Here is a 27,384-nt window from a genome sequence, read left to right as displayed (position 1 = left end):
TGCCTGATTTAAAAAATGAATTTCCTAATGGAAGAGTGTTTAATGTACATGTCAAATAGTAGGTAAGTTTCACATAGGGCTTCCAAAAAAACCCTTAATGTTCTCTCTCCTGCTGATCTTGATTTTAAAGTGTTTGCTTTTAATTATTGCATTATCAAGCTGGGTATCATATAAAAACATAACCTTTATGCATTAGTAGAAGCCACAATTCTAATCTGGCACTTTAAATTCCTCATCTTACCTGAGCCGTGTACAAAACACAATGCCAAATGCCTGTCACCGGGCTCCAGACACCACGCTCAAGAACCCATTCCCCCAAACGTCTCCAGAGCACTCCAGAACAGACGTTACCCTGCAATGAAGGTTTGTATGAAATCAACATGACTTAATTACACTCATCATACTGAAAATCAAATTCTATGCCAATGATACATGGCACTTGGAGCTTATTTTACAAACATTAACTAATTAATCTGCAAAACATCCCTGAGAAGCAAGGCATAATGATATATGAGCTGACAACCTAATTATGTCTAATTATTCATAAGATTTTCTCCCTTCCAAGTGTTTTCTATTGCCAGTTCAGAGAAGCAGGCCTGCTACGTGCTTAAATCAGACGTGGAAATCAGCTATCACTTATTCCATCCAGAATACTCTTGCTTCAGAGTGCCCATTTCCTTTTAGAACAGATCATCCTGCACCATTTTCCACTGGAACAGTTCGTAGAAACCCCAGAGCCCCCAAACATTAATCTAGTGCTGAACTCACAGTTCTAGGTTGTACATGGCAATCTTTGCTCCAGTCTTTCCCCCAGGCAATTTTGGTCATTATCCCAATTGCTCTGACTAGTTTTGCTTTACTGTCCTTTCTTCTCACGGCATCTTTTTCCACCGTGAAGGTACTCGGAGACGCGAGACCAATCATCCATGCAAATTTCCTCCAAATTTCGTCAACAGAAAGCCAATGCGGCCTTCTCTATCATTTCTGTCACCTGCTTGACTCGAACACTTGGGGTTTCCTCAAGTTCTCTGCATTCCCTCCCTTTCTCACCCCACTTGAAATTAGGCAACTTTGTTCTAGCTGATAATTCTACTTCGGCTTCTAAATTTTCTCTTTAACAGCAAGTTGGGTCTTGAAAGTCAATGCCATATGTTTAAAAACATTGCTAGAAGACATATTTGTGAAGTGGGTTGTTACGATGTGTGTGTGTGGGGGGAAGGTATTATACAATTTTGAACATGCATAGATTATCTCAGGAGTGGGAAATAAATAACAATTCTTATGAGAGCTGTATTGGGGTTCTCCAGAGAAACAGAACCAACAGGATGTGTGTGTGTATGTGTGTGTGTGTGTGTGTGTGTACAGAGAGAAGAGAGACTTATTTAAGGAGCTGGCTCACACGATCGTGGAAAGCAGTAAATCCAAAATCTGTAGGGTAGGCGGGCAGGCTGAAGATTCTAGCAAGAGCTGGTATTGCAGTCTTGAGTCTGGAAGCAGACTTTTCCTTTCTTGGGGGGATTTCCAATCTTTGCTCTCAAGGCCTTCAACCATTTGGATGAGGCTCATCCGCATTATGGAGGACACTCTACACGACGTCTACTGATGTCAATGTTAATTGCATCTAAAAAAATACCTTCTCAGCCACATCTAGACTAGTCTTTGACCAGACAGCTGGGCATCATAGCTTAGCTGAGTTGACACATAAAATTAGCCTCACAAATGTTTCAGGAAGCATTTTAGGCAACTGTCTATATTTTTCATCTCCTTGACTTTACCAGCTACCAAAGTACCCCCTATACGAGGGGCTCACTATTCAGTGGCCAAGTAAATAAGTGTGTGTTGGGCTTGTGTTTCCAATAAAATTATAAACTTGAGGGATGATAATTATCTTACATTTCTTATAGCTATGGAAATCGTTTGACCCAAATTTTCCAGGGTAGTAGTGATTTCAAATCTCTGTCCCCAATGTCACACCAGTGTCCTCATTTTTAATTATGGAAAACATGGTTAACATCCCTCGAACAAGTAGTTTCATGCAGAGCACAGTCCTTAAGTCTAACTAAATACTGACTGATTAAAATGCAATTTCGAGTCAGTGGACATTTTGCTTAAAATATGACAAAATACAACTGGGGGAAATTATCATTTCTCTTCTCATTTATTCATAAGACACAAAGTGCAGTCTGGTTCTTGTGTTTTAAATTTTCCATGTCCAGTACAGGGTGTGGTTATAATGAATTGCCGAGCCAATATGAAGAAAGATGTTTGGTAATCAAGGGCAAGTTTAAACAGTATTAAACATTTTTCTAGGGTGAGTGAACATGCAGGTAATGTATCCAGGAAAGGGCTTGTGTGGAAAGGGAGGGACACAATTAGACAAATAAAAAACCCCTCTTTATGGATTCTCTGTGCGGGTAATACAACGTTACAACTTCAGAAGGAAGGTTGGTGATTTTTTTTTAAGATATACGAAGACATTAGAATCAAAAAAATAAATAAAACATTTTTTCCAATAAAAGTTGCTTGGGGCATTTCTGGACTGCTGGAATTATTTTCCTACTTTATAATCTGATGTGATTTTAAAAACTGCTGGTTTGTTCCAAAATGATATCTCAAAGGAGTACAAGTTATACCACTTGGAGTTTGGATAGCTCTGGTGAAAATTTAAAGCTATTATAGAAAAATGAGTGATGAATGATCTTCAAGGAAGCCAGAAAGTGCTTGAACCAAAAGCCTTCAGATATGCAGTCAAAAAATTAGTGAGTTTTAGTAATGGTTTGGGTACAGGGGTGAAGATATGGAAGGAAATGAGAGATGTCTCAGCTGTGGCGGGAGACTGGAACTATGCTGATCTCATTATGAGAGACAGAGAAATTACGGGAGAGAACCGGCTTGGAATATTTAGCAGAGGAGTGAAGGTGATGAGTGATTTGGAGCATGCTGAATTTAAGGGGAACATGGAGATACCCCGTAAAGCAAGCAAGAAATCAGAACCAGAGCTGATTTCCCAGGATCTTTACAACAGAATTTAAATAAAGCCCTCACTATTAACCATGGTTAATCCCTTGCCTCCTCGACATCTACCCAAGTCACAAATGTACCCTTCCATCCAGCTAGATGGGGTGATTTGCAGGCCCCCTACTTTGAACCTTCTGGGACATGGGATGGTTCTCTCCTTACCTGGAATGTTCTCTTTCTTTCTCCAGCTCCACTCCCACAACCCCCTACTCCAATTTTATCTCAAACTTCAGATTTTATTTTAGATGTTGCTTCCCTAATTGCCCCCTTACACACACACACACACACACACACACACACACACACACACACACACTACTGTGTTAGGTTGTTTGCCCTCCTATGAGTTTCCAGCGTACTTAGTATTTATTTTCCCCATTACACCATGTAAGATCCTGCTTATTCGCCCTCCCATCTCAATCAAGTTTAACGTTCCCAAGGGCAGGCACTGCATTCGTCCTGCCCCTTATAGCATTCCTAACTCCATTACATGTTGTAGGCCCTCACTAAATTGAATGAACAAATGAATTACCAGAGAGGGTTAAGCATAGGGCAGATTGCAGTGGACAAAGCCCTCCAAACGCAGGACTGAAAAAAGAGGATGATCGTGGATGGTCGGTGATAGTTGATATTTCAATACAAGCTTGGAAGTGCTTTGAACTATCAACTCCCTGTTGTATGTGTGCATCTCGTGGAATGGGTGTTGAGGTTATGGTGGTGTATTCTGATGAGGTCTTTCTAGTGAGACAGGGCACCCGTGTCGGGAGTGGGTGTATCTTCCAAGAAGCCCGAACACTTTCCCTAGAGCACCCACCTGGAAAATCAGAGGGTCCTCAGACAGGAAGTGGAACTGAGGGGTGGGCTTGAGCGTGGGCGGAAGGAGAGACTTGATTGTGCTTTCTTGGTCTGGAGCCATACCTTCCAATATAGGGGCCCCTCTACTGGAACTGGGTTCCTTGAGGCTGCTGAGCACTTGAAATACGCTATCTGAATTGAGATATGCAGCAAGTATAAAAAACACACCAGGTGTCACACTTAGTACCAAAAATATTGAATAATTTTGATTTTGATTTTGATCACGTGTTGAAATGATCTTATTTTGGATGGAGTGGGTTAAATACAGTACATTATTAAAATTAATTTCACTTTTTTTTTTTACTTTTTTTTTTTTTTAACAAGGCTACTAAGACTTTTAAAATTCTGTGTGCAGTTTACATTATATTTCTTTTGGACAGCACTGGTCTAGAGTGAAGAGGAGGTCTCGACATCTCCAAATGTCCTCCTGGGTGGTGTTGTGAAGGCAGCAGATGGAATAGGTCTGAAGGCCTAAAAACTAAGCCAGTCTTGTAAAAGCAGAATGACTTACAAGCATCTCTCTCTTGTTTCCACTCTCAGTAAAGGCTTTTTTTCTGGTGCCTGAATGTGCCGGACACCACGCTGGAGGATAAACCAGGTGGAGAGGGTCCTACTCTCACGAAGCGTGCTGTCCAACTACACGATTCAGTCCATCTCCTCAGTCTGGAGATTTCCTTCCACTACTGCCAACCTCGGAGGAAAGCCTGGGGTGGGGGGGGGGGTGCGCGTGTGGGGGAGGGATGAAAGCACAGCAGTTATTATTATTTTTGTTTATTTGTGGTTGTGATTAAATTTGTTGAATGTTTACTCTGTCTTGTGCAGGCTAAGTGAATGCCTTGTCTTGCTGAATCTTCCTTCAGAATTCTACAAAGCAGGAACCATTAGGATTCCCTGTAAAGAGGAAGAAACTGAGGCTTGAGGAAGTAGAATTGCTCACCCAAGGTACACGGCTGGTTAGAGACAGAGCCCAGACTGAAACTCAAATCTGCCTTGATTCAGTGCGTGCACCTCACCACCGCCCCCCCAACCCCCCCAGCCCCCTCACACCCCCCGCTAACCACCATAACACCACACTTCACCTCCTCACAGCTACACAGAAGACAGCCACACTGTGTCTCCGGCTTGTGGATATTTACTATGGGTAGGCACTGTCCTGAGGATTTGATACTTAACAGATTTAATCTTCATAGTTACCCTAAGGACTGTGGTTGTTGTTGTTGTTGTTGTTATTATTATTATTATTATTCTCATTCTACAGATGAGGAAACTGAGTCCCAGGAAAGTGAAGTATCTGGTTCAAGATCGTACAGCTACTAAACTGTGGCATTATTTGAATCTTAGTTCTCCTACATAGAAAGTTCTCTATGGGTTCCATTTCTCTCAAATGCCCGTAAAAGATACTTTTTCTTTTTTTAAATGTGTCTCAGAGTGGGATATTTTTTTAAACATGTGTCTCAGGGTGGCTCAGTTGGTTGAGCCTCTAACTTGTGATTTTGTCACAGGTTGTGATCTCAGTCAGGGTTCTGGGATGGAGCCCTGCATGGGGCTCCGTGCTCAGTGGGAAGCCTGCTGGAGATTCTCTCTCTCTCCTTCTCCCTGCGTCCCTCCCCCCTCCCCCTGCTTGTGCTTTCTCTCTCTCTCTCTGGCTCTCTTTCTCTCTCTCAAATATGTAAATACATCTTTTTAAAAGATGTGTCTGGTAGGTAAAGGCCAACGCTCTTTGATTAGACACCAATATCTCAAGACATTTTAGGGAGAGGAACTAGTACCTTCCAGAGTTGCCCTCTCCTCCCCTACGTAGCCAGGGGAGAAAAACACTGTCTGATATAATTCGAGGAAAATACAATTCCTCCTAGACTCAGGCTTCAGAGTTGAAACATGCCAGAAGGTCATCTACTCCAAACCTCTCATTTTACGAATGAGAAAATGAGCCCCAGGGGGGTGGGTTGTGGAGGGACTTGCCTACAGCCATCAGCTGGGTCATGGCAGAGCAGGACTGGAGCACGTGGGTTTCTTACAGTGTTTCACTCTCAGTGACCTACACAACCTCCTGAGGACCAAGGAGGGTCTGGAACAACTGTGGGGAGGAAGGTGAGCTGCCCTACTTGCTGATGGGGGTGAAGCTTACACTGTCTCCTCACACACACAGGGTTTCCCTGTTGTCCCTAAAGCAAACCAAGCCCAACACTGAGCAGGGGCTATGGACCCAGACAAACAGGACAAACCATATAAAAACAGCATTCACTGCATGTGAAAACAGGTAGAGGCTTTTTCTATCGTTGCTTTTTTTTTTTTTTTCTTTAATCATGTGCAAATCCAGCCTTTGCCAAGGGAATAAATAAAACTGGGAGAGTCAGGGATATCTGACCGGCTAGACAGGTTTACAAAGTTGTGCTTTGGGGGGTGCGGGTAGGAGGGGGGCAGGGAGAGGGGTGGTGGAGATGCCTCTCGGAGATGCAGATGACTCTCCCTGCTGATCCTGGAAAATTACACGCACAGTGAAACAGTTTTAATTAGCAACCTGGCCCTAAAGCTGTTCCTGGATGCTACTCTCCAAGTATCAAGCTGTTCGGTGGCTCAGGAAGGAGCCCACCCAGCCTGGCCCCGCTGTCTCCGCACACACTCACACTTTCCACGGTCATCCCCGGGGCTCTCCATCGTTCCTGACAGTCTCTCTCATTTCGGATACACCCTTCCCTCAGGCCCTGCCCAACGGTCACAGATGCCTTGAAGCTTTTCCAGACCACTCTGAGCCTACTAATCACTCCCTTTTTGTGACATCTTAAGACGAACGTCCTCCCGCACTTACCCCTAGTTAACTCGTTCACAGTCGGTTTGCATTTATTTATCTCTTTATGTGTCTGTTCTGTCTCCTAAACTATAATTAAGCCACTCAAAGCAAGGGACAGATCTAGTTTCCCATGTGAGTTCTGAATTCCTTCCTGGTACAGAGCCATGAGAGCAGAAGGCACTCGGTAAACCTCGGATGCTGTCGATGACGGCATGATGGTAATGACGGCGGAGAGAGAGAGACAAAGTAAATCCTATTCAAGTAAAGCGGTCATAGAAAACCTACAGCACAAATTGGATTAGAACAGAAACTAAACTCCAAGCTAAAGAAAAATGGTACAAATAATGAAATTCATGTCCGTGAAACTTCTGCCAGCCACATTTGTCACACCTGGTTCCATAGGCCATTTCATTGGTATTCAATGCAATACAGGACTTTTTATTTCCCTCTTTGAGGCACTCACTGTGATGGTTCATTTTGTATATCAGCCTGAGTGGGCCACAGGGCACACAGACATTCAGGGCACTCAGACACTATTCTGGGTGTTTCTGCCAGGGGGTTTCTGGACTCATCCCGAATCCAGAGTCTACCTAGTGCTTGCATCGGTAGACCGAGTAATGCAGACTGCCCTTCCTAATTTGGGGAGGCCTCCTCCAATCAGTTGAAGACCTGAATAAAATAAAAGATTGAGTAAGAAGGAACTCCTCATCGCCTGACCAATGAGCCGGAACACCCGTCTTTTCCTTCCTTCAACCATGAACTGAAAAGCTGACCCTTCTTGGGTCTCAAGCCTTCTGACGTTGAGACTAGAACTTCCATCAGCTGTCCTGCATCTGTAGCTTGCTGGCTACAGATCTTGGGACTTCTTAGTCTCCATCATTTCATGAGATCTGTGTTCATACCTACATCTACATCTCCTATTGATTCTCTCTCTCTCTGGAGGACCTGGATTCATTCTCCCATGTAGCAAGACTTCTTAACAGAGCAGCAGAAGTCCCAATGCCATCTCAGGCCAGAGTGAACATTAGATGAGCACTTTAGCTTCCCTAAGCTGAAATCTTTTGGTTTTGTTTTTTGTTTTATTTTTTTAAGATTTTATTTATTTATTTGACAGATCACAAATAGGCAGAGAGGGAGGCGGCGGTGGGTGGGGGGAAGCAGACTCCCTGCTGAGCAGAGAGCCTGATGTGGGGCTCAATCCCAGGACCCTGAGATCATGACCTGAGCCAAAGGCAGAGGCTTAACCCACTGAGCCACCCAGGTGCCCTGGTTTTGTTTTTTAAAATGACTAATTTTTTAAATGCTTTTAAGAAACACAAATGCCTCACCTACTTCACAGAGCTTTTGTGAGGATCAAGTGAAGAAACAGATGTAAGCCCAGGGGAGATATGAACTGGAAGAAAAAGGTTAATACTAGGATATGGGTAACTGTACCTTGACCTTGGCGGCCATTCAGCTAACCCTGTAGTTCTCACATCAGGGCATTTTCATTTAGCAATTACATCTAAAATCTGTCATGTTGGGGCCTAAAATTAAATATTTTATTTCTAAAATTAGGGTTCTTTTTTTTTTAATTAAATTTATTTATTTTCAGCATAACAGTATTCATTATTTTTTCACCACCCCCAGTGCTCCATGCAATCCATGTCCTCTATAATACCCACCACCTGGTACCCCGACCTCTTATTTAACTTCCCTCAATGCCCTCTCCAGTTTGGGACAAGCCTCATCAATGACAAACGTTTTATGAGGTAAGATCTAAGAGGCAATTTTGCACGCCCCGTTTCCATCTGTCCAATTCTTACTCCTTTGACAGAAATACTCCTTTGGGTTAAGACGTCATGGTACAGGAGAGTCCATTTGGAAAGCAAATAATCACGGAAGAAGTTAATATCTTGGCATGGATCCATTCCCAGATGCCTCCTTGAGAGTGGAGAGCTGAGGAATGAGACATGAGACAATACAGTTTAAGAGGAGGCAGAGGGAATGATGTTGGGGGTACCGTCTGGGGAGGACCAGTTTGGGCGGGACACAGCCTTGGGAAGTCATACATTGTCAGACGTCAGTAAAGGCAGGCGGGATGGGGTGGGACATGTCCCCATTAGGGAGGTCAGGAAAGAGGACAGGGGCTAAGGAAAGGGGCCTGAAAGAAGTCAAGACAAGGTCGGAGTCCCAAAAAGGGGTGGGCACTAGATTAACCTTTTGCCAATTGGATACTTGTGCGATGGCTGGCTCAGATACTGTTTCTCTAGGCCTGAGACCAGATCTTCTTATCAGCTCTCTCCTCCCTTGGCCTCTCCCACCTCCCTCGTGACCTCTCACTAAACCCTGCTATTTTAATTTCCGTGTTGCTTGGATCCTGCCTTCACATCTGGTTCCCAAAGATACAATTCTGCGGCTGCAGGCCCTGAGGGTCACTCCAGGACTGTGCTCCACCTTTCACCCTGGTTCCCCCGCTTAAGGGCTGCATCTCCCCCTTCAAGAATCTTCTCCCTCTAGTGTAGATGACCCCAGCACCCCCTTTCCTGGGAGGCCTCCCATGGCTTCACAGTGCTTCGCTAATTAATGAAACTCCTGACCCCCAGCTTGCAGACCTCTAACCTGCTCCTAATCTAGGGTCCTTCTTAGGACTAGCTAATGCTCCCATAGTGAATTGGAGTTTATTGAAATATAATCTTCAACCATCATTTGGCGGGCACCCCGAATACTCAGCTGGAACTGCTCAGGCAAAGATCACTAAAGACTTTTATTGTCATTATTGCCAAAGCACGCGTGAACACCTTTCATTTATTGTCACGGTGTCCTCTTGGCCATCTGTGGCCCTTGCTCTTGCCTGTGTCCCTGGCACCACTCCCCACAGTGATGACTACTGCTTTGGTCTGCTCGGCCGCCTCTCCTCGCCTTGGTAACTGCTCCCATCTCCTTCAACGAATGAGCACAGGATCCAAATCCCTCTGCCCTTGGTAACTGGTCCTGAGATGGGTTACACGTCCCCAGATCAGGCTAGTTTTCCACCACGACTTTCTAACTGCAGCTGGCTGAGCACACCCTTAATCAACTGGTGTTGCCCTGTAACAGATACTCTCAAGATCTCAGTGGCTTATAACAACCAATACATATTTTCTCATCCATGAGTCCTCGGGCCAGATGTGGCAAGGGTTGGCTTTAGGTGGGCTCTGCAGGTGTCTTCATTCTCTCTGGACCAGTGGCTACCTAAGGCCCCCTCTTCTCAGGATAGAGCCCAAATATACAGAGCAAGCAGAAACATGGGATACCTCTTGAGGTCCCGGCCCAGAACTGTCACATTTCCAAAGCAAGTCATGTGACCAAACCCAGCATCACTGAGAGGCTGTCTCTGGTGGGAGGAACTGTAGTCATTTGGCAACTGGTTGGTAGGGGGTAGGGGGGTAGCGGGGAGGAGTTGGGGTGAATAATGCATATATTCCTGCATTGGGGGTGGGGAGGCATGAAGACCTGGGAACAATAACCCACCTGTCACACTCTCTTTACCTTTCTGAACCCAGGCTCTAAGGATGGACACCAGGAGTTGCTGTGGCCATATCCCCACCAGGTGAAGCTGCCCTGAGGATGAAGCCCAAACCCAGAAATCAGGTTCCTGGATCTAGTGGTCTGGCTCCATCCCGGCCGTCCCAGGTTTTAGTTACGAGTTACTGAACTTTCTTTTGGTTTGGGACCTGTCGTTCATGTGCCAAGAGGCTTAGCAAACATACTCTCTTACCTCTCAAGTGGTCCTTGTTGGACTTGGGTTCTGCATCAGCTCTTCTCTCTCTAGAAAAGGGGTCAGCAAACTATGGTCCGTGCCAGCCACCTGTTTTTGTAAATAAAGCTTTATTGGGACGCAGCCACGCACTAATTCACATGTGGTCTGCCGTTGCTTCTGCATTACAACAGCAGAGCTGAATCGTTATGGTAGGAGACCGTATGGTCCACAAAGCCTGAAATTTTTTTTTAAGATTTTATTTATATTTTGACAGACGGCGATCACAAGTAGGCAGAGAGGCAGGCAGAGAGAGAGGAGGAAGCAGACTCCCTCCTGAGCAGAAAGCCCCACGCGGGACTCGACCCCAAGATCCTAGGATCATGACCCGAGCTGAAGGCAGAGGCTTTAACCCACTGAGCCACCCAGGCGCCCCCAAAGTCTGAAATATTTACTCTCTGGTCCTGTATAGAAAAAGTTTGCCTAGTCCTACTCCAAAAGACAGGGGCTGTGTGCTCTCCCTGGTCTGTCTCATCCACTTGCATGCTGGTGGCTCCCAAATCTCCCTGGCCCGGGACGTCACCCCTGCATCTTAAGATAATCCAGCACATGCTTTCTGCTCAGATGCCCCACCAGCTGCTCAAATTCAATGAGTCCTCAACTCAGACTGAACTCACCCTCGTCCCCTAAATGCAATCCTCTTTCCTAGTCCCCATGTCGATAAGTGGTGCTGCCTTAGCACACATTAGTCCAAACTGAAACACAGCTTAGACCCTCTCTTCTCTCTCTCTCCCCTGCATCACACCTCCTCCCCCTCCTTTCCTCTCCCTTCCTTGCCCCATCCATGGGTTGTGCTGGTTTCAGCTGGAAACATTTCCGAAATCTCTGCACTCTCTAGCCTTTGTCACGTGTCCTCACTTGAGCCATTGTTGGCTCTTGGTGTGGCTCTCCCTCTCTGGTATGGTTCCCACCTAAACCATCACTACTCTTCCAACAGGAATCTTTTAAAGCACCTGTCCCGGGCACCTGGGTGGCTCAGTTGGTTGAGCAACTGTCTTCAGCTCAGGTTACGGTCCCGGAGTCACAGGATCGAGTCCCGCACCGGGCTCCCAGCTCCATGGGAAGTCTGCTTCTCACTCTGACCTTCTTGCCTCTCATGTTCTCTCTCACTGTCTCTCTCTCAAATAAATAAAATATTAAAATAAATAAATAAATAAAGCACCTATCCTGTATGTTGGCTAATTGACCATAATAAATAAATAATAACACATCAACCCTGTCCTCCTGTTCCCTTTTGTAAACTTGTTCAATGGCTCCCATTAAGAGTCAAGTCTGACCTTGATAACCCAGCACACAAATTCTCTATTCCCTGGCCCTACTTGTCCTTCTGTCCTTATTCTCTGGTAGATCTCATCCCAGCCATGACTAACACGGAAACACACACGCTGCACTGTTTCTGGCCTCTGGCCTTGGTTTCTGCTCTTCCTTCAGTCAGCCCTGCTCACTCCCACCTCCCTTCTGCCGTGCCTAACTCATCCTTTGGGATTCGGGACACTCAGCACCCACTTCTAGGTGGCCTTCGCAGGCTGCATTGGCCTTTGCAAACTGAGCTGAAAACAACTAGCTTGTTGTGTCCCCACTCTCACGCTAAAGTCAGTTGGAGTCTACCTGTTTACCTGCCTGTCTGCTCACGTCGGTGTGAGCCGCTGGGCTCAGAGCCCAGGCTTCATTCGTCCTGGTGCCTTCGGCTCCTGGCACCAAGTGCTTGGGGAACGGAGCTGAACGATAAAGTGTTTTTCACTCACATTACCCTGTAGTGAATGTTTACAACAGTTTTTGAAACAAAATTACTATTCCCAACTTTATGAATTAGGAAACGGAATCTCAGAGAGTTTGTCTAAAGCCACGCAGCTGATAAGGAGCAGAAGACCAAACTTAAATCTGGGTTCTACCAACCTTGAAATTTCAGAAACTTTGACCACAAAACCTTGCATTTTATTCTTCATTAATCTTTTGTATTAGTTATAAAATACACTACACTTATAAAAATTATGTCATGTGAGACATAAATGCATATCTTTCATAATAATAATAATAATAAAATAAATGCCCACGTAGTCCATGACTCAGTTTAGGAAGTAGAATATTGCCAATACCTTTGAACCGCTATCCAAATTTTGTGTCTATCATCCCCTTGCTTTTCTTTAGATTTTCCTACATATGGATGTACAGTGTATTGTCTGATTGTGCATGCTTTTGAATCACACTGCATATAATCTGTGGACTTGCTTTTTTAACTCAATATTATGCCTAGTGTGGCAATTTCATTGTTGTTTAGCAGTTTATTGTACAAGAGTATCAAAGTTCACTTGCCCACTGTTTCTGTGGATGGACACTTGAGGTATTTTCAGTATTTTTGTTGTTGTTTTGCTTTCACAAAGAGCAGTTATCCTTGTACGTCTCTCCTGCTATCCATGTTTCTCTGGGGCTTATACCTAAGAGTGAAGTTCAGAGAAGCACTTTTATCTTTACCAAATCATGTCAAACTGTTTCCAATATCAATAGCATCAACAGTGAAAAGAAATTTGTTACTCCACATCCTTACCAAAATTTGTATGTGCTGTGATCTGAATGTTTGTGTCCCCCCAAAATTCATGTGTTAAAATCCAAATCTCCCCAAAGGTTGATGATATTAGTAGGTGAGGCCTTGGGAATTGGAGCCCTCATTAACAGGATTGGTAACTTACAAAAGAGCCTCCAGAGAGATCTCTAGCCTCTTTTACCACGTGAGAACATTGCAAGAAGGTGCTGGCTGTGAATGAGGAAGAGGGCCTTCCTTGAATGTGGCCACGCTGGTGCCTTGATCTTGGACCTCCCAGCCTCAGAACCGTGAGCCATGAATTTCTATTGTGTCTAAGCTACCCAGTCGGTAGTATTTGGGGAGAGCAGCCCAAATGAACTGAAACGATATATAAATTAAAAAAAAATTTTTTTTTTTGCTAACTAGGTGGGTATACATTGATTCTCATTGGGCTTTTTAATTTGCCTCTTTCTGATTATTGGTGAGATGGAGACATTTTATATGTTTATCAGCCATTTATACTTTATCTAATGGAATATGTTTATTTATGTTTTTGCCCATTTTTCTGCTGGGCTATCTGGCATTTTCTTATTGACCTATGGGAGTTATTTATATATTTTGGATGTGAACCTTTGCCAGTTACATGTCGTGACAAATCATGTTCCCACTTTGTGACTTATCTTTTTATACTTTATGGTTGACTGATATGCAAAAACTCTTAATTTTATTGCAGTTGTGTGTATTAATCTTATCCTCTGTGCTTTGTACTTTTGTGTGTATTTGTTTGTTTAAAGAATTCTGCCCTCCCCCATGGTCATCAATAGTGAAAGACAGCACTGACTGAGTACTTTCTATGTTTCAGTACTCATTAGCTCCCTTTCACAGAGGATGAATGCAAAGCACAGAGAAGTTATGCACCTTGATCAAAATCACGCAGCCAATCTGCAATGGAGTCAGGATTTAACTTCAAGTGATGTGGCACCAGAATGGAATTCCTTGAATTAACTGTGGAACAGACCTCCACCATTTCAGCGCTCAAAACAGGCAGTTGATCAAAGGCTTTTGGCATCCTGTAAAGTGAACAGGATATCCCCTGAAGAAACCCCACAAGAGGCAGAGGCCGTCATAAAGCCCTGAACAGCCTCCAGCAACTCCTACGCTGCTGGGACCAAAATAGCTCACGCAGCATTCCTGCCGCCTCCTTGTGAACTGTGTGGAAAGGAACACTGGTCACGAATTCTTTGTTCCAGCCACCCCCACGCACGAGGACAGCCACAGGCACTGCGGTGGCATCTTGGAATCTGGAGAACAGCATGTCACAGGCTACACATCATACTTCTTCTGTACCAAGTGTTGTCTTCCTCCAAAATTAGAGGGTTTTAAACAAATGCAAAGAAACAGAAAATGGTCTTTTTAATTAAGAGATAAAATGAGAGTGATTTGAGCTTAGCAGAGTATGGGGGCCAGATCATAAAATATCTCATATGCCAAGCTTAAAAAGTTGTGAACTTTATTGTGTCTGTGGGGAGGTTTGGTAGTGTTTGAAACAGGAAGGTGACATGATCCACTTATTATCTTGCTTGTTAGAGACCATGTGACTAGTTACAATCTGGCTGATAGAATAGACTGAGGAGTGGCGGTGCCAGGCCCTGCTGATAGTACCCTCCCACCCCATCCTGGTTTCTTCTTTGCTGGTAGAACTCTCCTCCCACTCTGAAGGCTGGAAATGCCTGAGAGTCACTTTCCCTGCTTCCCTCGCATGTAGAGCATAGATGAGCCTGTGACCCAGCTGGCTAGTGGGACCTGAAGGGGAGTTTGCTGGGGGAGTCTGCAAAAGGTTTTCCTCCCATCAAAAGATGCATAAGAAATCCCGCTTGGGCTACCTGGGTGGCTCAGTCTGTTAAGCGTCTGCCTTTGGACTTGGGTCATGATCCCAGGGTCCCTCCCGCTGAGTAGGGAGCCCACTTCTCCCTCTCCCTCTGGTTCTTCCCCTGCTTGTGCTCTCTCTCTCTCTGTCAAATAAATAAATAACATCTTTTTAAAAAGAAGAAAAAGAAATGCCTCACTCCCCCCCCCCCCCCGCCCCCAGATGTTTACATGTAATGCCTGGAGCTGGCACCACGAAAAGGGAAAAGCCTGATGGTAGAGCAGAAAGATGGAAGTAATGACATCATTGAGCCACACAGAACAAAATTCCCTCGGGGATAATAGATGCTTGTTGTCTACGCCACTTTCAGTAGGATATTCTGTTACTGGTACCCTAAAGCCGCTCAGCTGAAGGAAGCATTAACAAAGTCACCAACACAAGTTAATGTAATATTATTAGAAGATATTTTAAAAGGCACTTTTCCTTCAGATATTTATTTGAAATAAATGAGCCTCTTAAAATTGCAAATAATTAGCTACCATATTAGCTGTTCATTATGCATTTTGGATACTCAAGCAAGAAACTACACAGCTTCCCAGATGGCATGTCTTATTATTTCTCTACTTAAAATGATATTTTTCTCATTGTCTTCTCGCATTCGCACGCTTCCCCTAGTAAACACTGAAAACTTTCTCCCAGTTTTTCACTAGGCGGCAATTCTCTTTTGGTGAAGGTCTCTCTGTAATAAAGTCCTGACGGTCAAAATACATTATGTAAGGAGAATCTTGGCATTGTGTAAACAAAAGAATTGCAAGTTCCGGGGCTTCAGACAACAATATAGAATCACAGGATTCTCAAGGTCGGTGATACCTTACAAGCCATCTGTGTAGTAACAGTAGAATTTGAATATAGACAAAAACAAAACATCTAGAGTTCTCTGAGGCCATTAACAATGATCTCCCGTTCCAAAATCTGATATCCAGCAGCTGGCAACGTTTCAGCAATTCCTTCTGGTTCCACCTGAAGGAAACCCCGTTTCTGAAGGAGACGTTGGGGTCCTCCAGCTACCACCAGGAGATTCCTTCCTTCCTTGCGGGAATGTTTTACTAAGGACCTATCAGTCCTTGACACTGAGATTTAGTGGATCCACCTTTGTTCTGGAGTTGCTTACAATATTTTCGGGAACAGGCAAACAACTTCGCAAATTCAAGTGATCGTGAGCTGGAACTGCCAGATCCAGACGGGGTGAAGGGGGCAGCTCTGGGCTAGACAGAGGGGGTTCTCTCCCATTCCCTTCAGTGCGTACCGACCGAGCGCTCGGGGGGGGGGGGGGGGGGGCCTGCAAGCGCCTTCGGAGGCCCCGCCCCCTCGCCCCAGCAGGTGCGGCCACCCGCACGCACGGGGATCCGGTCTGGCCGGCGAGGACGCCGAGCGTCCAGGCCCCGCGGCCCCGAGGATGCGCCGCAAACCGGGCCGCCCCGGGAGGCCGCAGACGGCGGGGGTCCCCGCGGGTCGCTGGCGCGGGAGGAGCGGGGTCGCGCCGGGGAGGCCGGGGAGGCCGGGGAGGCCGGCGAGGCCGGGGTGGGCGGGGCGTGCGGGCGGGCGGGAGCCGCACCTGCGGCCGCGCGGGGGCGGGAGACAGGTGCCCGCGGCGATCCCGCCGGCCCGGGCGCGGAGCAGGAAGTGGCCTCGGCAGGGCGCGCCTCCTCCGCGGCGCCGGGCGGAGCGGAGGGGCCGGGAGGCAGCCGGAGCCTGAGCCCGCGCGCCGGGAGCGAGCCCCAATGGCCGCCGCCTCGCCTGCGGTGGACGAGCTGTCCCGGAACTTCACGTACTGGGCGCTGGGCGCCGCCAACGGCTCCCTGTCGGGCGCGTGGTACCGCAGGAACCAGGTAAGGGGCCGGCCGCCCCCGTCGCCCGCTGGGGACACGGGCGGGGCCGCGGCGCCTCCTGCTCCTCGGCCGCCCGCCGGCCGGCTCTCAGAGCTGACGTGATGTTTCACACGTTCACTGAACCGCCCCTCATGTGCGAGAGCGCGGGGCCCCCTCCGCCGGCCTAACTCTCCCCGGCATCCGCCCCTGGGAGTGGGGCGCCTCCGACCTCTGCGGGGTCATTCCTGGGCCTCTGGGTCCCGCACGATCCCGCCTCTCCGGCCTGAACCCGCCTTCTCCCCCGAAGGATTCTCGGAGTGTGGGGTGACTCCCCTCCACCCGTATTCAATCCCCCTCCATCCGGATCGTTTGACAGTGAAAATACGTGACACCCCGTTCTCGGAAGCAGGGAACTTGTTAAGGGCTCGCAGATGTCACCTCCGCGCTCCGCAGATGCTCTGCGCGCGCGTGTCCCCGCTGGCTCAGCAGGGCGCTTCCATTTCCGTGCAAAGAACACCCATATTCTTGGGGCTGCAACTGCATGACTCTCTCCTTCTGTTTCACGGATCGTCAGCCTAAACATTGCCAGTTTATGCTGGAAAGATACACGGAAGGAGATCAAAGGGGAGCGGAGCTGCCCATTTATTTTTGTCTTGGTTTAAGATCAGAAAAACGGCCCTGGCCAGCCTTTCCTCTAGCCGCCTGTATATTCTTTTAAGTGGGGGCTAGCGATCTGCATGGAGTGGACCCCGAGCCTCCTCCTGGGTGCATAAATGTGTTACTTTTTTCTTGCTCTTTAATAAATCCGTGGGCCTTTTTGGTTCACAACAAAGTAATAAAATATTTGTTACTGTTGAGCTAAGTCGTCTTTAACCAATAATCAAAGGTCTAGAATTCCTCTAAGAAAACTTGAAAAGTGTTTTGAATGCTAATTTCTAAAACATTAAAATTTTGTTTTCAGAAATTTAACACAAAATTATTTATATAAAGACAAAATAAGCATGTGTCCACCTTATGCGTTTTCAGCAAAGGAGATGGTATTGCTTTAAGTCTGTTTTGCCACAAAACGCACTAACATAGGAAAAATGAGGGGACTCAGAGCCTCTTGGTGGCTGTGCGTAATCTAGTCCACGTCTTTCTTGACAGGATTTATGAAGAAAAGAATTGCTTCTTATGGAAAGCTCTTTGTCTATCTGTTAAATTATGTTTATGCTAGTATATATTATAAACATGCTCTAATGTGCTTATGCTAGAAGCACTCCCAGGAAAGGTTTAAGAATGAACTTTTTATCTTTTGGTAAAGGAATTAGAGGCTTAGTAGTTGTGACTTAAAATGGCATCATCTGAAACAGGAGAAAACATTGTTCTCATAGTTGAAACTCCTGTAGTCAGTTTTCCTTGCTATTTCCTGGAATTCAAGATTGTCTTGGCTCTCTTAACATCAAAACAGATTACCACGTGACATAAATGTGGGGCCCTAATTTGACGTTTGCAAGGCCTAACTTGCCTTTGACAGTGTATATTTGTACAGGTTTAAAAGGGTGTATGCAGAATATGCTAATTGAAATTACTCAGCGACATATAAACTACAGCTAGTTTGAGATGAGGTTGTATCAACTTTTCCCATTATTATGCAAATTTAGTTTCTTTTTTTTTCCCCCTGCCAAATGTAGATGACTGAAAATGGGAGCAGCTCCAGAAAAACTAAGTTTGAGGTATCAGCTTAGGACTCTTACACTCAAAATTAGCCTGGGATGCTGGGTAGTCATGGTTTAATCAGTTTTATCACAACTGAACTACTTGATGACAGTGTGTAATCACCCAGAACCCAGCTCTCTGGATCTTTCCACGTGAAACCATCAGACTGATAAATTAGCCTTACTCCTAGAGAAAGACCAATCCTCTCACATAACAGCTGGATATTTAACAGTAGTCTCTTCGAATCAACATTGTCCAAGGCAAATAGTAGTCTCTTCGAATCAACATTGTCTTCTATAGGAAGAAATCCTGAAGCAGATAGAAAGTGGGAAAAATGTTTTGGGAAGCCAGAGAAGTGAGGTCTTTGGCCCTTTTTTGTTACTCAAGTGTCTGTCTATGGAAGCACAGGCATAGGGGAGTTCTGCCAGCATATTTTCTTCATGTTTGATCCACAAGTTTTCAGTATAAAAGGGTAACATTTCTGAGATAGTTATCGAGCCCCCTGCCTAGTATGAAACACGTGTATACATTCACTCTTTTTTCCAGGAGTGTTATTAGATGGTTGGGTAAATGAGCTATGCTGCTACCTTCAAAACAAGGCAGTATGTTTTTAAGTATAATGTGAGTGATATAAAGTCCTGTGGAAATTTGGAGCAAGGTGGCTTTGCACAGGGGCCATCAAGGATGTTTTGTGGAAAGGTGGTATATCAGCTGTGCACTTACAGGTGGACAGAGTTTCACTCTGGGAGTGCACAGGTGGAGGATGTCTGGAGACCAAGGATAACCCATGTGGCCTGGAGGTGACTTTCTGACTATTTTTGTATCTGATGTAGAAATTGGGCCATTCTGGTTGCAGTGGAGAATGGAGACTGTAAAGTGGAAATATAATTTGTCTTAAGTGTCTTAAGTGTACTCATGGATTGCCTTGAAGGACTGGTTAAGAAGTTTGGACTTTTATCTTGTAGGCAACAGGGAGCCCTTTTTGTTTTTTGTTTTGTTTTGTTGTTGTTGTTTTTGGCAAGCAGTGTGAGAATCAAATCAAATTAAATAAAAGAAATTTAACTTGGGGTTAGCAAAGCTGATTCAGAGGCCTCAAATTGGCTAAATCCGGCCCACAGATGTGTCCTGTTTGACCTGCAGAGAGGCTTAAAAAAATGTGTAATACATTGCCAGCATTTAAAAGCAAGTAGATCATATATAAAGTTTCAAGTGCCAGTGATGTCTTTAAATGTTAAAAGTTCTAGGAGCACTTGGCTCTCTCGCCCACATGGTAACTGTGCTGAAGTTCAGTTTAGAACAGCTGTGCTCCCCACCTAAACCCCTCCCTTGACTCTCATCTCTAACCTACTAGCCTCTGTAGGCACTTAATTTGCAACCAGTGTTAGGAGCTGTTCTCTAGTCTCTGCTGTGAATTAGTGTGTGTTTGGGCTTCAGTTTTCTCTGCAGGAAAACAGGGTTGGAATAAAGGATCTCGGGTCTCCCTTTTGTTATCTGCTTGATTAAATAGTGCCAAACCAAGAATGTGGAGAGAATGGACAGGATAGGATGAACGTGGGAAATATTGTGAAGAAGGGGTTTTGTCCCTGGTTCTTAAAATTTAAGGATATTGCTAAGTATCTAAATTCACAAGGACATTGTCAAAATGGTTTATTCTGCATAGGGTGAAATGAAAATTTAGAATTTTTTATCTCCCTTATTTGAACTTTTGATTTTCAATGGTTTGAGTGTTTAAAGTCAAGGTATTTAGAAGAACATTGATACAAACTTGGCCAGGAAGAGGCAAAGTCAAGAGACTGACATTTGTTATACATTTACTATGTAACACTTTGTAGCTATTATCTCAGTGGAGCCCCCCAAAACACCTCTTGTAAGGAACATATTAGCCTCACTGTTCATGTAAGGAAACCCTAAATAATTTGCCCCAAGATCAAATAGCAAGTAAGAGTAACTACACAGCTCTCCTTTTCCTAGGCCATTGCTTAGAAACTATGGCTTGAAAGAATGTGGTGGTGAGAGAAAGGAATAAGTGTAACTTACTTCATTGCACTAAAGAAAATCATACTGAGTTTTATATCGCCCTTTTATTGATTTTGCTTTGCTATGCTACTATTTCTTTTCTGCTGGTAGCTGCATCTCTGTATCTTGAAGAAAGAAAGATGCCAAAATTTACAGATAACCACAGTGCTGGGTAGAGATTGCTGCTCCTTTCCATTTCCTTCCCAAGGAAAAAATCCTTTTTTTGTTTCATTTATGCTTATTGATTTTTATTTATTTATTTATTTTTGGCCTTCCTTATATATCCAACATGGCATTTTCCTGTTACCAGATTTTCTACAAGATGTATGTATGGGGCAGCAAGAGGAAGGAAGAAACAGATTACCTCAAAACAACTATATCAAAGCTTTTCTAAAAACAAAATAAATCATCATCATCATCATCATCATCATCCCACAGTTTTTGTTAGAGGCAAAGAGTCTTACTGCTGCTGTGAATTTGGCAGACAAGATGTTTGCATTTCATTCTACCTGATCTCCTCCTTATGGCTTGATTTATACTAACTAGTTATAATATTTGTATTGATGCAATCAACAAAATTCAAGCCATGGGAAACTTTGCCATTTTACAGGTTGAAATGGCTCCATTTCTTTAGAAATCATTTTTACAAGAAAGAAAAGGGAGAGAATGGAGAGGTTGTAAATTAAGAGACCTAAAAAACCTATAGATTAAAAAAAAAAAAAGCCTTCAACTATAGTGTTGAAGGATGCCCACTTGGGTGATGAAACTATAAGAGAAGGCAAGAAAATGATTGCAATAAAGTTGAGCCAGTGGTTTCTTGTGGGAACGGAGCTGGTGTGATGAGATGGGGTGAAGGGAGGGCTTTGAGTGGAGGCTTCATTTCTTTTAGTGTCTTGATTTGGATGGTGTTATAAGGGTGTTTGCCTTATAATAATCCATTTTAGTGATTTATTGATCTGTATAATTCTCTTTGCAGTTGTTTATATCTATTTTCTATAATTTTTTTCATTTTATAAATATTATTAGCATTGCAATAACTGTTCAACTTGCATGTTTTACCCAGGTAGATAATGGTATATACCATATTCACCTTGTGGGAAGTCTGCTTAACCAAGCAATTGAGAATTACTTAAACAATTTCTTTTAAAAATGATGATGACTGTTCAAGTTGGCATTTGAGAGCTTTACCATGGAAGGGATGGTGTTTCCCCAAAGCCCTCCTTTCTGTTTTTGTAGAGTGCAGTTTTAAAACTCAGCCTTTTTACCAGAGGTGTTGAAAAGTTTCTTAATTTCTCCAAATCTTGGCTGTCTCTATTGAAACGGTAATAATAATAATACATACATACCTTGCAGAGTTGATGTAGGAATAGAATAATGTGACATATGTCTGAAAGTTAGCAAAGTGCCAGACACAAAGTGCTCCAATAAATACTAGCCATTATTACTAGTAATATTACAGTCAACCTATTTTATAGGAAATGTCATAAAATAATATTTCTGATAATTAGTAAATATTGGATTTAGCTCATTGCAAATGGAAATAAGAGGAATCATGTCAGATGTTTGATGTAACCTTTCTTTTTTTAACCTAAAGCTGTGATTTCTCTGTATCTAGCACCTTCCTCACTCCCTTTGGTGTTTCCCTCCCCGTCACTCTGCAAACACATTCACATTCCGGAGCACTTCTTAACTGCAGTACTTTCCTAATTGGAACACTGGTTATTTTGTAGTACTAAGGGAGGGATTCTTCCTCTGTCTTCTGCCACTTCCCAGACTACTGGGCTGGGGAGATGGGTGTGTGGCACTGGGAACCATGACAGAGAGCTTAGGTAGCAGTAGTGTGATCGTCTTACAGACCCTGATTGTAACTTAACCAGCAAGACCAGCACTCCCAGCTTGGGAGGGCTCAGATGCTATTAATGTTGAGATTTCCATGGCATTTTATTTTAGCTTGGGTTTGCCTGTTTGTTTACTTGGTTTTTTTCCTGAAGGTCCAGTATCACTCTATTCCAGTTACACCTCTTTATAACTCATCTCCCACTATGTTCCAGATAGACTTATATTTTTCCGTAAAGTCAGAGCTCATCTTCCAGTCCTTCCTGGTTCTCCAGAAAGCCCTGATGGCCTGGCTGCTGACAGATAACATTCCACTTTCCCTCACACAGTTCTTAACATATGCCTTCTCTTGTCACTTGCCCTGCCCTTGGTCATTCTTCCAATGGCCTCCTGTCATCTTTGGCACCTGTCAAGAGGTGTGGACTGTCTCCTTATGTAAATACAAGCTAACATATGCTTAGTCCTGAGTGCCACACCTCATCAAAGATTGTGTTTGTCCTGGCCGCACTCCTTCAGAGATCCTGGCCTTGACACGTCCTCCCAAGGTCTGCCCGCCTGCAGCCTCAGCCCTGGTTTCCGAAGTCCCCCACCCCTCTTTCTTCATACCTCTCCAACTGGCTTCTTCTTGCAGTAATTTGGACCGCTGGCCAAACTAAGTTTCTATAGGAGTCTGTCTGTCTTCCAGCTTAACTTCGTTTCCCTAACCAAGAATGCTTTGTAATTAAGAGGCATTAGTGTGCAGGTCACAGGAAACCTGACACTAACTGGCTTACACAACGAAGGAAATTAACCGACTTAACATGAAAGTCCAGGAGAAAACCAGGTTCAACCAAAGCCTGACCCAGAGGTTCTGACGACATGGTGCAGGCCCAGTACCTCACTGTCCTCTTCACCTTTTGTTCCTTAGAGTTTGATGTTTCCACTTTTAGAGACTCACCCCACTAGCCCACGTTCTTCCTTTCACTTCCAGGAGAGGAAGCTTGACTTTCTCCACCAATGAAAAGAAATGGGCATTAGCCTGACTGGACAAGGTTAGGTCCGTGGCCTTTCCCATACCAGTCACAAAGGCCAGAGTTACTGGGTTTGGCCTCCCCAAAGAACACGGGCACCTTTAGGAAGGGCTCGCCAAAAGAGGGGTCCTGTAACTAAGAGAAGGGCATACTGTGTGGCCCTAACAACAATGTCCTCCTATGGATTATTGTCGACTTGGGCAACTCTCAAACTAACACCCTTCTCAGCTCATGTAGGACCTTCCCTTTTTGTCTCCTGCCTCACATGGGCAGCCCTGAGAAGTTGCCCACTATTTAGCCTGCCTACCTTTGTGGGTGAGACCAAACAGGATGATCTCCTTAAAAGCTCAGATTATGGGATCAACTTCTGAAATATTTTTATTAGCATCATGTCAAGTAAGTGGTGACTTATTTCTAAATTCTAGATTTACCCCCTAAGACATCACCCAAAATAAATAAATGAAATAAATAAATAAATAACCTGAAAAATAAAAACCAACAAGCAATCCTCAAAGAGTTCCTGTCTTTCCTACTGATGGAAAAGTCAAAGGAAGTCATCTGGCTGAGGTAGTATCCCTTGCTTTATCTCTATCTTGCCTATACTTGCTCAGAAATTTTTTTATCATCAACAATCACCTCTTCAGTAACTTGGAAACTCCTAAAAGTTTAGTGGATTTAGATGGAAAAAGTATCGTGTATGAATGCAATGCTATATGGGACCCTAGAAGCCGTGTTAGCATTTCCAATAGTTTATTCAAGTTTAAGGTGAATCCTGTGAATTCTGGGGTTGTGGGGGGGGTGTCTTTATTTCTTCTTCAGCCTCTGGGCTTGCAAATCTCTGATTGTTCCAGGGATGTTAGGGACATAGCTGCACTGTGTCCCCTGTTGTCACAGCCCATGTTAAACTCGATCAGCAGATCAACAAATGAAGGTCTAAAATGCAGTCAGCATTTCAGACAATAAAAATTACAAGCAGAGAGCTGTTCTTAACAGATAGTGTTAGACAGTGATATCACAGAAATCAGAAAACACGGACTGTGTCCTCAAAATGTAGCTATATGTATTTTACATACATTGTGTGTGTGTGTGTGTGTGTGTGTGCGCGCGTGCGCGCGGGAGAGGGACAGGGAGAGAGAGAGAATTCTTTATAATTACTTGATAAACAATATTTGGAGGACTGGCATGAAGCTATACTATCTGATAGACTATTTCCATTAAGCTTCCAGACTAACAAAGCCCAGGTGTGTAATGGTAAATAAGAACACCAAAGCAGAAGAGGAAACTAAAATGCACCTTTGGATGTGGCTGGCTGAGTCACGGCAGTGGAGAAACGAGTGGTTCTTTGTGGGCAAGGTACAAACAGACCTCGTGTTATAAGCAGCTGCTGCAGCCATAACGTTGAGAATAAAATCATGAGTTACATGTAGTGTTTTATTAATCTTTGGAACAACATTTGCACACCCAAATCACCGTCACCATCACTGGCCAGGAAGGAGGAGCTTGTGGATAGGGGAGATTATCTGGGCTACGAGGACTGGCCCTTTGGAGGCGATGGAGAGTGCAAGTCACAATACCTAAACGGTGTAGAAAACTTGAACTTGGTTCCTGCTTTGCTGTCAGAAAGATCTGGTCTAATGGGTGGCAAGGGCCGCAGGCGTCTTGGCAGAAGTCTGTCAGAGAGCAGCAATGTCATTATCTCTCCCTCCTACTGAGGCAGAAACTCACCCATTGGCTGATGCCTGACATAGACCATAGAGTTCAATCTCCAGGGGGGATGGAGAGCTCAAGGCAGGCATCCCTCTTCAGAAGGACAGATATTCCAGAAACCCAGGCAGGTGTGAAGGAAGGACTTAAAACTACAAGAATTCTCAGGTTCCCAGCTTTCGGGTAGGAAGCCTCTTTCAGCCTGGGCTAGCCCCACAGAAGGCAGAGTACAATCCTGCTTCTTCAAAAACAAGGGATTACAGAGTTTTTTAATTATTATGAATATGCTCTTGCAAAATTTGAAAGTTATGGGACCTTTGATCTATCTGGATAGAAAAATAGCATTCTTTGTGTTTGGCATGTCTGCCCTTGTTTCAAAATTCCCCTCACAACCTTCTAGGGGCTTGATTTGTTTTATAATAGAACCAAGTTTCAAGACTTCCTGAACCAGTATTTCACCTTTCTTGACAATTGTTGCTCTCCTTTTAACAAAGTGTTAAAGGTCCCCAAAGAATGTGTTGTTAAATATATTACTTTTCCCATAATTTTTTTCTACTGAAACTTAAATTTCTCAAAGGCAAAAGGTTTATCCTTAATGGAGTTTATAAAAATAATGAATGCACAATTATGTAAGTCAGTGTGTTCCCAAGCAAAAGACAAGATGTAATAGTTCTTAATTGTATGGGAAGGCAATATGTTGTGCTTTTTCTGCCTAGGTTTTAAGGTTGATTACAAACTGGCATGGAACCACTTGTAAGAATAGCAATGATAGACTGTGTTATGTAACCCCGATCTATTCTGTGGCTTTAAATCACCAGATTTGGATCCAGTGCCATGAGATTTTCTCAGGATGGAAAGGTAATAACCTTATAGCATACAACAACCGAGATAACGAATTAAAAATCTGTATCTGAACATTTTCTTTCTTTCTTTCTTTCTTTTTTCACATATGGTATTATGGTTTTAACTCAGTTTGGGTTAGTATTGCAGACAACTCAATTATCTGCAAAGGCAAAGGAAATTAGTGGTAAGAATAGCCAACCCATTCAGTAATCCAAAAAGCATTCCATGTTTCAGGTTGTCTCCAATGTTTAACCACGATGAATATGAATATTGATTCTCCATGGCCCTGTTGTGATTAACTCTCCCTTTGCCCCTACTTCTCTGAACTCCTGACATTGTCTCCCAGACGGTTTCCCTGTTCTCTGGTCTTGCTCCACGCCAGGCCATCCCTCACACTACAGCCAGGAGGAAACTTCTTCCAAGTCAAATCTGGATCTGTCCTCTAGTTTGGAGTCTTTTGTGCCCCTCATAGATTCATGGCAGATAACGGCTCCTGCCTGCCTCTCCCGTCCAGCTCTCCTGGCATCTTCTACTGGAAGGCCCTTCAGGCACCCTATTGACTGCAGATTGGATTAAGTTAAAGATCTTGAGATCAGAAGACTATCCTGGATTATCTGGATGGACCATAAATGCCACTTTAATATAAGAGAGAGACAGGGAGATTTCATACAAACAAAAACAAAAACAAAAACAAACAGACGGTGATGTGGCCATAGAGATAGAGATTAGAGTGATAGAACCGTAAACCAACAATAGGCCAGCAGCCACCAGAAAATGGAAAAGGCAAGAAACAAATTCTCCTCTAGAGCCTTCAGAGGGAATGTAGCTCTGCCATCTTGATTTCAGCCCAGCGAAATTGATTCTGGGTTTCTCGCTTCCCAAACTGTGAAAGTATACATTTCTGTTACTTTAAGCCACCGAGTTTGTGGTAATTTGTCATCACAACCACGCCTGTGACTAATATACGCTCCAAGCTAGGCAGATTCGCACTCTCTGCCCCTTCAATTCCCATGGGTTCTGTAAAGCATCTACCTCTGTGACAGATTTAACAGGTGGTAGTCTGTTATCAGGTGCTTTTTCTTCTTCTGAGCTCCTTGAGGATCCTTTGCATCCTCAGGTCCTGACATAGAACCCAATATTGGGCCGTTTGCCAAATAAACCCCAACTGGATGCATGACCGAATGAATACCTCCTTTGTGAGCATCCTCGAGTTGTCTCTGCCGTACTTACCATTTTCTCTCCGACCCCTTGCATTTCGTGTCCTTTTCCTCCACATTGTGTGTTTCTCCCAAGCAGTATCTGCATGTGGTTTTCAATCATGCACTTGTTTTATTTTCCCCCCGTTTAAGATCGTTCCTTGGTTTGGCCGGCTTGCTTTATATTTCTTGCTTTTCTTATTATCATCTCCTCTTTTAACTCTTTTTAAATGAATCCATATTCCCTTTAACGTCATTGAGTCTGTAAAGCAGTTTTTTTTTTTTTTTTAACTTCTTAGTTTGAAAATTTTCCAACTCCTAGAAAGGGAGGAAGGGTAGAGCAGTAAATACCACGTGTCCTTCAGCTGCAGATTCACAGTTGT

The 27,384-nt window shown here is 44.2% G+C and overlaps 1 protein-coding gene and 1 long non-coding RNA gene across 2 annotated transcripts in view; one reads left to right on the top strand and one right to left on the bottom strand.

Annotated features, from left to right (window-relative positions):
* Positions 1–6,164: 6,164 nt before the first annotated feature.
* Positions 6,165–12,134, bottom strand: LOC116575462. The gene is made up of 3 exons (XR_004279789.1): positions 12,059–12,134; positions 10,404–10,493; positions 6,165–6,352 (listed from the first exon to the last, which is right to left on the bottom strand). It is a non-coding gene; the product is annotated as an uncharacterized LOC116575462 (long non-coding RNA).
* A 4,273-nt stretch (positions 12,135–16,407) lies between these two features.
* NIPAL2 (NIPA like domain containing 2) overlaps positions 16,408–27,384 on the top strand; it is a 74,663-nt gene continuing 63,686 nt past the window's right edge. Inside the window, exon 1 of the mRNA XM_032316221.1 lies at positions 16,408–16,719. Coding sequence (XP_032172112.1) covers positions 16,612–16,719 — 108 coding nt within the window. The 5' untranslated portion in view covers positions 16,408–16,611. The remainder of the gene's footprint in view (positions 16,720–27,384) is intronic.

Source organism: Mustela erminea, chromosome 16, assembly GCF_009829155.1.
Source record: "Mustela erminea isolate mMusErm1 chromosome 16, mMusErm1.Pri, whole genome shotgun sequence".
NCBI lineage: Eukaryota > Metazoa > Chordata > Mammalia > Carnivora > Mustelidae > Mustela > Mustela erminea.
The sequence above is the reverse complement of the archived record's forward strand: the minus strand, read 5'-3'. Positions and strand labels throughout refer to the sequence as shown.